At 35.8% G+C, this 14,830-nt stretch overlaps 1 protein-coding gene across 6 annotated transcripts in view; it reads right to left on the bottom strand.

Moving 5' to 3' along the window:
- The window catches only part of LOC136102885 (sodium channel protein type 2 subunit alpha), a 77,281-nt gene that overhangs the window by 20,645 nt on the left and 41,806 nt on the right, over positions 1-14,830 (bottom strand). For all 6 annotated transcript variants that reach the window (XM_065840332.2, XM_065840329.2, XM_065840331.2 and 3 more), the window contains 5 exons: positions 14,141-14,273; positions 12,330-12,568; positions 11,231-11,404; positions 9,498-9,854; positions 7,397-7,876 (listed from right to left, as the gene is read on the bottom strand). In XM_065840332.2, the coding sequence (XP_065696404.1) occupies positions 7,397-7,876; positions 9,498-9,854; positions 11,231-11,404; positions 12,330-12,568; positions 14,141-14,273 (1,383 nt within the window). The remainder of the gene's footprint in view (positions 1-7,396; positions 7,877-9,497; positions 9,855-11,230; positions 11,405-12,329; positions 12,569-14,140; positions 14,274-14,830) is intronic.

The raw sequence follows: 14,830 nt of genomic DNA, 5'->3' as shown, positions 1-14,830 counted from the left end.
TTCAAAGCCTTTTTTATATCATGGTTCTAGGTTTCAAAAGTATTCAGTCACCCAGATTATGAGATTTTCCAGGGTCGAGTATTAAACATTCTTTGAGAGTTATGATGCTAGATTTTTTCTGAATGCTAAGGAAATTGTTCTCAAAGAAATCTACTTTTCAAAAACCTCAGAATGTACATACTCCATCTCTTTTTCACACAAGACAATAAGGGGACAAAAGTACTTACATGGTTCTAAAGCAGCAATACGCTCATTATTATAGATATATACCTATCTTTTATGTTACATCTACCAGTAGCATTGCCAGTCATGCTTTAGTCGGCGATAAAGTACAGTATGGGAACAGATTTTAGTTTAGCTTTCAAGGTGGAAACTGAAAGTAGAAAGCAGCTTGCCTGTCACAGCAGCATTGCAAAAAGCAGCAGCCAAGATTGGGTCAGGAACTTTTTGACATAATTAGTTTCTGAACGTCAACAACATCTCATAGATTCACACAATTCTGCTTCACTTACAGCCAGGTCACTTTGAGCTTCCAACATTTCTTTCTTTGTTTGTTTCCAAGTCGATTATCTGAGAGTAGCTGAACAGCTCTTGGTTTAACATTTTTAACAAAACCTGAAATTTCATGGTTGGCCAGGATGCCACTAATAGCTGTTGAAATTGTAATTCAAGGGACTGAAGGAGCAAAGAGCAGAACAGACACAAGCAGGAAGATGGCGCCAAGAGAAGCCACCATTTTGGTTTTGCTTTTAATTTCCTTTCACAGAATCACAGAATGTCAGGGATTGGAAGGGACCTCGAAAGATCATCCAGTGCAATTCCCCTGCCAGAGCAGGAACACCCAGATGAGGTTACACAGGAAGGCGCTCCCAAATACCTGTGGAAATGTTAGGTAATGGAAATTATATTGTTTTTGTTTTCTCAGTGCTGTGTGGATGTCAGTATGAAAATGAGATGCTCTGTGATAAAAATGGCAGTATTATATCCAAACTTATCCAGTCTTTTTCAGTACAGCTATATCACCTATAAAACGGACCAAGTGGTAAATATCATTGTAGTTCCACTTATGTAATTAAGTGGAATCTGGATGTCACTCTTTTCTAGTGCTTTTACAGTCAGGCATAATAACTCTGTCAGTTCAAAAAAACAGACTGTTGTAAATCAAAGCAAAACAATTCTGTGATGGTTAGTGTTTGCAAATATTGCAAAAAACCACAATCCTTAAATTATAGTCCACTTTGTTTTGTTTGTTTGTTGTTTTTTTTTTTTTTTGCTAGTCATAATTCCTTTGATCTACTTATTTATGAGTATTTAATAAATGAAAAATTTGCAAGAATGTTGGATGAAAGCAAAAGCATTTTAAGTAGCAGTAGAAATATTTGCAAAAGCACTTCCATTGGAGGCTATTTTAAAAGGCTCCTTAATTCACACAAGCAATACCGAAAAGATATTTCTGAAATAGTGCAAGGGACTGCTGCTTATAAAGATTAATTAAGTGAACTCCAATTAACATTAATAACTTAATAGTATCCACTATGAATCACAATATGTCAATATGATCTAACTGATTCACAAACAATCTAAAGCCTGAGTTCTTCAGAATATCACCGGATTTTGAATAATTATTTTTTAAAAATGAAAATATGACTTATCAGAGAAATTATTCCTTACAAAATATAAGACAAAAATCTATGCAATAAGTATATTTTAACACCAGTGATTTACCAAACTGAAAGCAGCATCATACAATTATGGTGGTGTGTATATTATGGCAATGTTTAATAGGTGAGATGTAAGTCATACTGAAGCTGGGGACCTTTTGGTCCAAAATCAGTAGCTTATGTACTAGACTGCTGAACTTTATTACTGATAAGATGCAAATAAGTTTCTCGGGGCAGACAATTTTAAATGTTTAGATGTCAATTTGTGAGCATAGATTAAAGAGCTATGGTAAGACTGACTTGGGCCAGATCTTGCTATCAGTTTTCTCTTTGCACCTCTACACTTGTAAGCGTGGGTGTAAGTAAGAGCAGAACTGATCTCTGAATGTTTTACCAGCCAAATACCAGTTTTGTATGAGCTTTTTTAACCAAATGATGGTCACATGCTTTGACTGAGGAAAATAAATTAATTTCATGCTTAATGGTGCTTCAAGTACCGCATATTAGTCTCCAAAATAACTAAATGCTTATATAAGTACTAAAGAACAGCATTTCTAAGAACAAAAAAAAAAAGTTGTGAAAAAGAAAAACTTAGACTATCATGAGTTTGCAAGTTATCTCCATTATAAGCTAAAATACAATAGTATACATGTTTTCCAAAACAGCTAGCAGCTTTTCATTATCAAATTTACACATAGACTTATATAAGATTCTAATGAGAAACATAGCTTTCGTGTTATATATTCTCTCTTCCTTCAAAAGGAAAGAAAACCCTTCAAAAATAGAAATCTGAAAGCTTTACCATCATGATTGGGAAAGGTACATGGCATGCACTGCAAAATATTATTAAAATATCATGGTAAGTATAGCATCTGAATGACAGCAATGTCAGGGGCTGCTGATCTTGCCTGACCATGCTGGGATGCGAGTCCCGTGACTCTGCAGAGAGCAGCTGTGCATGTTGGTAGTTCATTGCAATGGATGGGACAGGATCATAGCTGAAGAGCATGCAGGCCAGTCAATATCCATTAAAAAGTGATTATGTAGTATATACATATAGATGTATAACTTGCTTATGTAACCTGTGTAAAATTGGTGACACGATGCTCTGCCTTGCTAAAAGGCACCAGAGATGCCCGCTTGACTGATCCAGCTTGGTTCTACTCCTGTGAGAAGTAAGAATGGTAGGAAATGAAGTTCAGGACACAGCATCTCTGCTTTTTTGCACCGAATACTGCTTAAAGTAAAATATACATTACTAAGGTGTCTGCAACAGCATTAGGAGACCCCATACTTTTCAAAACATTTAAAAATATCTTGTAACTTGGCATATCGTGGCGTAATTTCTAGCTTAGAAGTTACACTTAGCATAAAAATCTAATTGTTACATAGCTATACATGCACTACAAATTTTTCTATATAACCCATCCCCGTGGTACTTAAGGACCTAAAAAGGAAATATTATTTTTATTGTTTCTATGCTGTACAGCAGTAATGCAGCTCAGGTCCATGGACCTTTACATATAGGACAACAGACTCAGCACAGTGGCCCCATATTTGTTAATGGCCCTACTTCCATGGTAAAGTTTTATTTAGGATTTGTTCTCTAATTCCCTTTTTATGTTGTGTTCCACCACTACCACTCTTATGGACACAATGTTCTTATAATTAATTTCATTTTAGGTTTCAGGCAATTTTCTAGAAAATTCCATGTAAATTCACACCTACTAACATGTACAATATTTTATGTATGGTTTCTGGAAAAGCATAATCTAGTTAACATTCCCATCAAAATACTGAAAAAGATGTATGTTTTCATGAAGAATTCACCAAACATTAATATACTTGCTAATAGATGATAATTATTTATTGCCCTTTATCACTGTGAATACGTGTATACACAAAGCAAAAGCACACAGACACACACTCATTAGCATCTGTGTGTCTTGTGCTAATTGAATGGTTTGGTGGCAGTTTTTAACTTCAGTTTTTTAATTTGTGGGATAAGTGATGAAGTCACTGCCAGATCAAGATTTGGCAACAACAGACTCGTATAAATGCTAAAACGTGAGAAGGCAGAAATGCAAGGCACATTATGGCATAACAAAAATGAGCAAGTCTTGAAGAAAAAGCCATTTTTAGTCACTTTCTTAATTTAAAAAATACCTTCTTTTGCTATGGATCATTTTCATGACAAGAGTGTTGGTCACGTGACTAATAAGCCATCACTCTTCTCTATATCAAAATCCATAGTGGATAAGAATTATCTAGTGAAGAGTAGGAACTAGGATTAAGATTAAAAAATGCACTTTTTTGATTAAAATCTATTTGAAATTTAGACACTTGAATAAGGAATACACTCACAACGTCTCTGCTTAACTGTTGCGTCTCTTTTTAAGGTGCCTGAAATTTGCAAACATTTCCCTTCTATTTTTCACCTTCAAATTCTGCCAAGAGTAAGAAATTTTGGACCTGAATATGCTCAGAAGAGTTTCAGGCTTGACCAGTCAAAACTGCTCAATTCCTGACCAAATATGCATTTCTTCATCCTATCACCTGAGCAGTTTGCAGTGCCTGAAGCACAATTAACACACACATTTACAGGATTAAGTGCTTCCAAGAATGCAATGAAGGACACTGTTGTCTTTAAATATCATATTTGGAGGAGAAAGCCTTTCTTTCATGGTGGAAGCTTAATGACTAGAGTTCATGCCTCAAATGCAGGATAATCTTCTTTAAAATTTTCCCTATAGGAACTCAAGCCAATATTTTTGTCACCTTGTAGAACAACCCAGTTGTAGTTCTTCCTTCGGAAAAGGGAAGATTTGGCTAACGAAGACAGTCAACAGTCACACCATCCTACTACACAATGAAGAAACAGATGCACCATTGTCATTGTGGTCATACTCAGTCCTGCTAGCCACCAGCCTATAGTTTTGAGTAAGGTATATCCTCCACCTCTTCCACTGACATAATGCTCCTGTGCACTAACATAAAGATTGAGCAAGTTACAAAAGGAAGCAAAAGGGAGAATGTTGGTGATCAGGGAATTCGCATTCAGATTTCGGTCCCTATTTCAAAGCATTTCAATTTCTGCATTTTAGCCACTGAGTACTGACTGTTAAAAATCATAAACAGGTTTTGTAGCAGGGAAACATTTCTTTCTCAAAACAGATGCCTTAATCATTAAGAACTACCAAAACTCATGTTCTTTTTTGCTACCACTGTTCAGTGAATCACAAATTATTTTCTGTACAACAATTGTAGCTTCAGCATAAGAAACGGAGAATACTCCACTAGTATGGAACAGTCCTGTGATTACACTTTTTAAAACAGGCTTCAGCAGCTAATTAATTTAATAATCACTAATGAAAATATTTAAATTACTTCTTTGTCAGCCATTTTAATAAAACATAGTGTTTAAATTAGCAGAGTCCAATTTCACTTCCAAATTACTTTTTGCAGAGAAGTTGCCAATTAAAAATTATCAGAGCTATAATCTATTTTGATAAAACTTCGGCTAATACATACATAACTTCATAACTCTTGAAAAAGAACAAGCACAGGAAAAATAAAAAGGACAATTTAAAACATGGTTTGCTGCTTCTGTGAGTAGCGACAGTATCAGAATCAGTAACATTATCAGAAATAATCTGATGTTGGTAGGAGCACAAAATAAGAGGTGGAGAGAAGAGGGTTTTCCTGAGTATATATTTCTGATCATACTGGGACTTAAAAATCAAAATCTCAAACTATATCTGTGCCAGAAGATTTTCTTTTAATGCCATTCATACAGTAATATCCTCGGAAGCATCATTGCCAGTTACAACATGTCTACAGAATAAAATAATTGTAGCTTCTGCATAATTTCCAATTAAGGCATTTAGAATGTTTTATGAATAACCACAGGTTTAGGCTGACAGCACTCTTGAAACTGATTAAAATACTATATTAAATTTACAAAGAAATACAGAATGACAGTTAGGCATTTCTTACTCTGTCAATAGAGCAATATTTTGTGATGAAGAAACCCAAAGTATTTTGTTTCCTAGTACTGAACCCTAACTTCAAACATTTTATTTCCAAACTTTCATTATATCCTCTGGTTCTCACTATTTGCAAAGCAGGGAAAAGGCTGCAAGTGATAGATGGACTTGAACATGATTAGCAGGAAGACTAATCCCAGAAGGACCAGGCCTATACCAAGAAACGATCTGATTTACAAAATGCAGAAAAATAGCTTGTGCCATCACTGTCATATGCCGTCATTATGCGTGATCTCACTGATAGGTGGCATTTGACCAGGTTAGCAGCAGAATTTGCTGTTCCTTTGGCAACAGTAAGCTTTGAAACAGTTAACAATGGGAAAATAGAACAATGGAACAACAGAACAGTGGAAAGCCAGAACAACGCACTAGTCCTGTGTGGTGTAAAGATGCATGAAAAAGACTCCTTTTCTTATCCTATGTACAAAGATGGAATAGAATCAAAATCCTACATTCAAACCAGAAACTTCCATATTATCACCCTCTTCATTACATAGAACAATTAAAAGTTAAAACACTACAATTTCTGCTTTGTTCTATACCCACGTCGTGGTTTTGAAGTGTAAGATAAATACCAATACAAACAATATGCACAAAATAAAAAAAAAAAAGTTTTTGAAAGAATAATAAAGAGATTTCTGATAAGAAACAAGAAAATGTGGCTGTGTGGTGCAGTCTATACAATAAAGGATCTTGGGGTGAGAATTACTAGAAGCTTAACCAAGTTTATAACCTCAGATTACATGTGCAAGGAAATCACTTATGAAAATCTTTGTATTAGTTTACGTCTACGCCACAGCATGCTATACTGTTCAAAAATACCCATGCCAATGCTGAATTAACTAGCATTGGTACTAAGCATAGCACAGATTCACTCCATGTGAGGCCGTGTGCCTCCGCCATGTACAACTGGGCAGAACAGAGCACTGGGTTAAGACAATAACAACAACTCACTAACTGCTATCTTGGACTTGTCCATTTGGCACCACATTGTGCCAGAAAGAGCTACATTTTGTTATGGTCAGAGCAGGTAACAAATTCAAGTATCTTGAAGCTTTGAAAACAAAATGGATGGCCATCTGAAAGGATCTTATACTGAGATATAAAGCTTCATAACTTTTTAACATAAGGTCATTACTTCACTTATTCAGTGGTTTCGCTACTATCAGATGGCTTATTAGTGATTTATATGAAATCATCTAGTGATGCTGGTCCAGTATTCAAATGTACTTGTGATGTATCCAGATATATTTTGACTGTATTGAAAAGGTTGAATGCACTAGAATGAACTGTTAATTTGATAGGAGGCACTCCAGAAAGCAGCCGAGAGTAAATCAACTGCACTGATGAAATAAGCACAGAGAAACGTGCTCAACCCCCCCACATTTTGTAAGACTTCTGGTATCCAGGGCTATTAAGTTGGTTCATTTTCTTGCTAATGATTTAATGAAACAAAACAGAAAAAAGTATTCATTTAAAAAAAAATTGTCTTCTGCATCTTGATTATTACTGTAAATGCAACACTGTACTACCGTCTCATTCAAAACACACAACCTTACATCAATTTACCTTAAATACCATTACAAGTTTGTATACACCATTATACAGAAATTAAAGAGAGATTTTAATTCAAAACTAGTAACCTCAGGAAAAAAAGAAAAGCACCCAAGTATATAGAAACAGTCTTACCTCTTTGCTTTCCTCCAGGTCTGACTCACTGCTGAACTCCTCTGTATTTAAATTTTCAAAATCTGATTCTCCGACAGCAATTGGCACTGTCACCGTGAGACTTGGGTTGTTTATGAATGACATGTAATCACTTTCATCAACAACATATTTTTCCACGCTGCTGCCTATGCCACTGGTAGTTCCATTCCCTTCTTTAAGATAGGCAAGATTTTTACCTATTTCTACTATTGTGTGGTTGGAAATACAGCTGTCTTTTTTATTGTTTAGGTCTTCAAGAGGTTTGATTTCATCTAGAACTTTCTGCTTTCTAACAAAGGCTTTTTGGATGAATTCACGCACTTTTCTTTTCACATAATCTATTCCCTTCTGAATCCTCGCCACAGCAATCTGGAGATTGTTCATTTCATTATCATCATCAGTAGCAGCAAGGTTGTCTGAACTGAATGAGCTCAGCAGCAAGGCAAGAAAGAGGTTGAGTACCTAGAAGACAGTAAAGAGAAAACATACTGGATCGCTTATTTTTAAGTCATAAAAGTAATTCCATTATCAGTTGTTTGAAATGATATAATTTTTATTTCACAGTTTGCACTTTATTTCAACCCCCCTTCCTGCTATTTTTTCCGGTCCATAATCCCTATCCCCCATATTTTATTAGAACTTGGCAAAAAAAAAAATGTAGGTTGTTTAACTTGACTCATATAGGTGAAAAATCTGAGCTGTTCCTTGATTTTATCCTCCACACTGGAAGCAGTGCAGGTCTGCTCCTCAAAATGGAGAACGACATAAGGAGGCAAGATACAACAAGATTTAGTAATTTATGCAAGCTGCATCCACTGTAGTGTTCATAGGTGAGGGAAATGCAGGCAGACTCCAGTCTTCTACCATTCAACATACCATAGTTTCAGTGTCTCTAATTCAGAATATAATAAACTTACATACTTGCCAAGAGCATATCAGTCTATTTTTGCTTTAGGCAGGAAAGCTGGCTAAGAGATAAAGAGGCTACAGATGTGATATGCCTCAGCTTTAAGAAATTATTTCAGACTTTCTTGCATGATATTTAACAAACATACAAGAGAAATTTTGAATACGTCATTATAACAGACTATGTGCAAAATTGATTAAAAATAATATTTAAATGATATCTGTCAATTCTTCCTGTTCAAACTTGCAGAATATTTTAGGAGGTATACCACAGGAGTCTCACGTTACTCTGGTTAAACTTGGTATTTATGCTTGTGAATAAGCATATTTATAAAATTCATGGATGATATCAAAAAGAGAAGGTATGCTAGCACTCAACAAGCAAGAACTACAAGTGAGCATGGTAAATTGGTGAAACAATTCAAAATCAATATGGCATTTAATTCTGAAGTACTAGTGTGGAAATGCTGGTTATGAAAAATGAAAAGTACATACGCAGAAGGTGTGAAAACTGGCCAGGTGGAAGTACTGCAGAAAAGGACATATAGGCTGCCTCAGAAAAGCCATGCTGGTACAGAAATGTCATGTGTTATTTTGGGATGTATCACAAGCAAAGTTGGGTGTAAGACATGGAAACATAATTATTCCACATTATTCAGTACTTATGTCTTTATTCAAAATGCTGCTTGGGAGGAATTCAGAAGCCAGTGGCAAAAGACATAAGTAGTTTAGAATCATTGCCTATGAGAAAAAAATGAACAGCTAACCTTATTTTGTTTCAGAAAGAGAAGACTGAAAGTGGAGACAGTAAGCCTTTAAGTAATATAAATGTAGTCAAGAAGACCAACTGTTTTCCATCACTGTTGAGACCATCCAGTTTAATTGGCTGTGAAAGGTTATTTAAGTTAGATGGGTTTTTTAAGGGGATTTTTAGCTTTAAGCATAATTCAGCAGTGATCTTACTAAAGAGGCTATAAACTCACTGAAGTTTTAATAGAAAAGGTAGACAAACGTTTTTCATATATGATCAAGGTATAATGGAATCTGGCTTAGAGAAAGGGCAAATGAATTACATGATCTGCTCAAGTCCTTCTTCAGTCTTCACCTCTGATTTCTAAATCACAAAAAATAGGAAATATGTTCTAATAGTTTTTTAAAATCTCTACTGATTACGTACCACTAGGTTTCCAATCACCATGACCATCATGAAGACTGTAAGGCACATAGTTTGGCCTGCAACCTCCATGCAGTCCCACATAGTTTCTATCCATTCCCCGCACAGCACTCGGAATACAATCAGGAAAGAGTGGAAAAAGTCATGCATGTGCCAACGTGGAAGTTCACAGTCACTGGAGATCTTGCAGACACATTCCTTGTAGCTTTTCCCAAACAGCTGCATCCCCACCACAGCGAAAATGAACACAATGATGGCCAGCACCAGGGTCAGATTCCCCAGAGCCCCCACTGAGTTGCCAATAATCTTAATCAGCATATTTAGAGTTGGCCAAGATTTTGCCAGTTTGAAAACTCGAAGCTGAAAAACAGAAGAATAGTATACAGTTATTCGTGTTACTAATTGTAATGAAATTATTGCTATAAATATCATATTTTGGTTACCCTGTGTTTAAATCATGTCTCATTTAACCTTTAAAAACTTCAGTTACAAAATTTATGTTTCCAGTTCTTTGCAGAATACTAGACATCAGCAGTTTTAAGTCCTGATTCAAGCCATAAGGAGTCAAAAATACTGTCTCTATGCTCATTTCAATTACCACAAAGACTCCAATTCAGACATTGCTTCTTTTGTTGACTTTAGGTATCTATAAACCAGTTGTACTTGTTGGAAAATTTGGACAAAACAGTCTTTCTCCTTTTGTTAACTCTAAGATAATATTACTAAAAGTAAACCAGTATATATGAAATGTGATCAGTTTAACACGACTGTAAGTATATAGACAGCCTGCAGATCACTTTCATCTTAACTGGTCAAGAGATGGAAGAAATGGTTTTCCTAAAAAGAGAAACAAGCTAGATTTGTTAATGACAGGCATACAAGTTGCTTGCAAGTATTTTAACAATATATTTTCTGTCATTTAAAATAAGCGTAACCTGTCTTACAAAGTTTGTCATACAACATAGAGAAAAAGAGACAAAAGTACAAATCGAAACAGACAAAAGTGAAATTATTTTGAAATATTCAGCAGGTCCTCTGACAATTGGAGGAGGAAAATACTAAAAGGAATCTAAATCTAAATATTAATTAATCTTCAGCAAGACCAAGGTTTTTCAAGTTCCTATTTATGATGGAGGCATCTAACAACAGACAGAGATTCTGTAGTAATTTCTGACCAGAAAAGCTGTTAGACAGTGATGGACCCTTGCAGGGGATGCTAAGAAGGCTGCTAGTGATGAGAAATCCCTATCAAAAGAAAAATCTTAACACTACTCTCTTCTAAAACGAACCATGTAAGCCAACTGGTAATGGATGTCTATAAGCTAAAACTGTCAATAAACTTTTATTAACTAATCCATTATTTACTAAGTGATTTACTAATCTTCAGTCACAGATAGTGAGGACCTGTGGCTCTTGCATTTTTTATTCCCTCATTTATGGAGAACAAGAGTCTAAGAGATACTACTATTAAAAAATGTTAATCCTTAAAGCACACTCACTGCAAGAACAGAAATGATGTTGACACTATCTTGAAGAAGAAATAGACATTATTAAGATGATATGTAAAACAAACTTGACATAATAGATCCATGCCATCTAGTGCGTATGCAATTTCCTATTTTTTAAGTCCTTATTCTGGCTTAGGCAAATATTTAAAGTACCAACAAAAAATGCACAACATTCACGCACAAATACTAAAATGTAAAATAGAAACTTATTTTATTTAGTATATTTACCAATCTGAATGATCGAAGGACAGATAATCCTTCTACATTTGCAAGGCCAAGCTCCATTAAACTAAGACTCACAATAAAACCATCAAAAATATTCCAGCCTTCTTGGAAATAATAATAAGGATCCATGGCAATTATCTTGAGGAACATTTCTGCTGTGAAAATTCCAGTAAACACCTGCAAGGAAAATACAGTTTCTTAGTATAGTTTAATGAGAAAATATAAAAAAAATAAAACCAGTGGTATCCATTTCTGGTAAGTTGTATCTTCAGCAAGCAGTCCATGCTAAATCTCAATAGCTTCTCTATATTGCCATACATTGGGGTTAGGTATTAAATTCAGATTTGAAGCTTACATACGCATCACAATGTTTGGTTTCCAAAGAAAAAGAGGTAAATGGGAAAAATATATTTTTATCTAGACTGCTAATATGCATGTATAAATACCAATCCACAGAATCGCTTCTAATTTTAATGTTCACTTTTTCCTCCCTAGATCTCATATTTGCCCTGGGGACATATTTTAGCTTCTAGGGCTAAAAATAAGTTCATGAGAGGGACAATTATGTTATTAAGAAAAAAAATATACTGAAAGTTGAGGAGAATTCTTCTTCTTCACCATGACCTGTGGAAGGCACTGTCATGCCATTTCACTGTTTCTTGTGGAGTTGCAGTGTATCTGCCAAAATTACTGGGTCTTTCCCCTATACAACTCCTTGAACACTCAGCACCTCTGGAGGTGCTAGTGAGGAATGGAACAGGTGTGGAAATGGAAGTGAAAGTTCTTATGATTTGTGAGCATCCAGCCCAGAAAAAATATTGGATCAATTCTTTAACCAGCTTTAATGACAGAAGCTGAAGGTTTTAAAAATCAAAATGCATATTAACTCAACAAATCTTACTATCCTTTGCTTGATAAAGCAAGAGTGGCAAAATCCACAAATGTCAACAAGGGGGGATTCAGTAAAGCTTTAATTTATGTTCAACTATCCCAAGCCTATAAATATCTACTCAACATTTTCTTTTAAACATTTGTAGTACATGGGTCACAAAGAATTAAGAAAACTGCATTTGACATACATAGTACATCATGAAAGACTTACAAGGTTTCCTACTGAAAGCACACCACTGAACTGTTCTGTCATTGGATAGTGCTCCATGGCCATGAACAGGGTGTTCAGGACAATGCAGATAGTAATGGCCAGATCAACAAACGGGTCCATCACAATCAAATTTACAATATGTTTGACTTTCAGCCAGGGAGTACAGCAGTCCCAAATCAAGCAAGTGTTAGCAAATTTATACCAGCACGGTGGGCATTTCTGTCTGGATTCTTCCAGTTCTAGAGAGGAAAGTGAAAATAACATTTTAAACATATTTCTCTATTGCAGTATCACTTGGGTATTTTCTTGAGGCCTAAATGCTGTTTTCTAAGGTACTGTTGATAAATTGTGTTGATACTGTATACCTTTTGAAACCAAGACTACTGTCTGTCAAAAGAAATTATAATTAAATTTTAAATTTGATCCAAAAAGAATACTAAATATTAAATAGATAAAATCCCCATTCCTAAGCAAACGCTACATGTGATGCAAAATAGAAATGTGTCTTAAAAATCTGGGATACAGGCTGGGTGATGAATGGATTAAGAGCAGCCCTGGGGAGAAAGACTTGTGAGTATCAGTGGATGAAAAACTGAGTATTACCCAACATGTGCACTGGCAGCCCAGAAGGCCAGTCTTATCCTAGGCTGCACCAAAAGAAGTGTGGCCAGCAGGCTGAGGGAGGTGATTCTACCCCTCTACTCAGCTCTCCTGACAGCCGACCTGTGTCAAACTCTGAGGCCTCCAACATAAGGAGGACATGGACCTGTCAGAGTAGGTCCAGAGGAGGGCCACGAAGATGATCAGAGGGTCAGAGCATCCCTCCTATGGAGACAGGCTGAGAGAGTTGGGGTTGTTTTACCCTAGACAATGTTCTGGAGAGACCTTATTGCAGCCTTCCAGTACCTAAAGAGGGCCTACAGGAAAGATAGGGAAGGACCCTTTATTGGGCAGTGCAGTGACAGGACAAGGAGTATCAGTTTTAAACTGAAAGAGGGTAGATTTCGGTTAGATATTAGGAGGAAATTCTTTACTGTGAGGGTGGTGAGGCACTGGAATCAGCTGCCCAGAGAAGCTGTGGATGCCCCATCCCTGGAGTGTTCAAGGCCAGGTTGGATGGGTCTTTGAGCAACCTGGTCTAGTGGAAGGTTCCCCTGCCCCATGGCAGAGGGGTTGGAACTAGACGACCTTTAAGGTCCCATCCAACCCAAACCATTCTATGATTCTATACATAGAATTAATAAAATATTTAAAATTTTCCTCATGAAAGATAAACATTTAGAACAAATGTGAAGTCAGACATCTATTTAGATAGTGTTATGGTCCACATGTGCAAAACTGCTCATTATTACCTTCCCATTTGTCATTTTGGACATAGTCATTTAAGCCTCAAAGTAATGTTTTGCCATTTCTTACAAGTAGTTAATTCTGTTATTCAAATTAATTGTATTTAGCCTTACAGAAAGAAAAACATGATCATTCTTTTGTGAAAATGTATGTCTGGTGAATCAGTAGAGGGAGATTATTTTACTGCAAGAGGTCTAGTCATTTCAGCAATTCAAAACGAGCTCTTACTGCAAAGCATAACTTCTCTGGAGACACACTGCATTGATCAGTTGCTTTCTGCTTGGATTTAATTTGGAACTTTGCTACTTTCACCTCAAACCTATTAGCTACTTCTGTGTACAAATCTCATCTTGCTTGTAACCTTTGGGCTGAGACAGCTGCTTTAAAATACCACTACTACTTAAAATATCATACATTTAATAGCACTTTATGGCATCGTCATACAAAAATTCTCTGTTACATACCTTCCATTGTGTTTGTAAGCATGCTGGCTATACTCATTGCTCTTTGCCTTGCACTAGGATCTGTTAGGTAGTCCATAGGAACATGATAAGAACTAGATCGCCTCTTTCTTAAGTCGGTTTCTGTAGTAGTTCCCTGAAAATAAAATACTGATTAAATAGCCTATTGACTGTTAACACTGTAAGTTGTTATAAAATTATAATGGTTTAAAACACTCTGCTTTTCTGCACCATGCTCCATTTACGTTGTGGTTTTGCAAAAGATTAATGTATGCCTAACTTTGTATGTAGGAAATAGCCAAATACATCAGTAGGATTGCTCTTGTGCTTAAAGAATACATTTTTAAGCATTTTGCTGAAACCGGGCTGAGACATTACCACAGATTTTAGAAATAAAACTCTTATTAGACTACAAAAAGTTCCACAATGCTTGTCAATGAGCTTTGCTGTAAATATCTTTATAGTTAGGTGGTGAAGTATTTTTCCAAATGTGAAACTGCACAGCCCACGCAGCCAGCAGTATAAGCACAGAGTAAAGTATGTTTTCTTAGGATAACTCTTGATTTAGAATAAATTATGAATTTCCTAGCACGTTTTCAAACAAACAAACAAAAATTACTAATGTTGACATCTCAAAAAAAAAAAAAACCTAGAAAAATTAACTATGTGACAGGAACACTACTGCAACCCATG

The sequence above is a fragment of the Patagioenas fasciata genome, chromosome 7 (genome assembly GCF_037038585.1).
Source record: "Patagioenas fasciata isolate bPatFas1 chromosome 7, bPatFas1.hap1, whole genome shotgun sequence".
NCBI lineage: Eukaryota > Metazoa > Chordata > Aves > Columbiformes > Columbidae > Patagioenas > Patagioenas fasciata.
The sequence above is the reverse complement of the archived record's forward strand: the minus strand, read 5'-3'. Positions and strand labels throughout refer to the sequence as shown.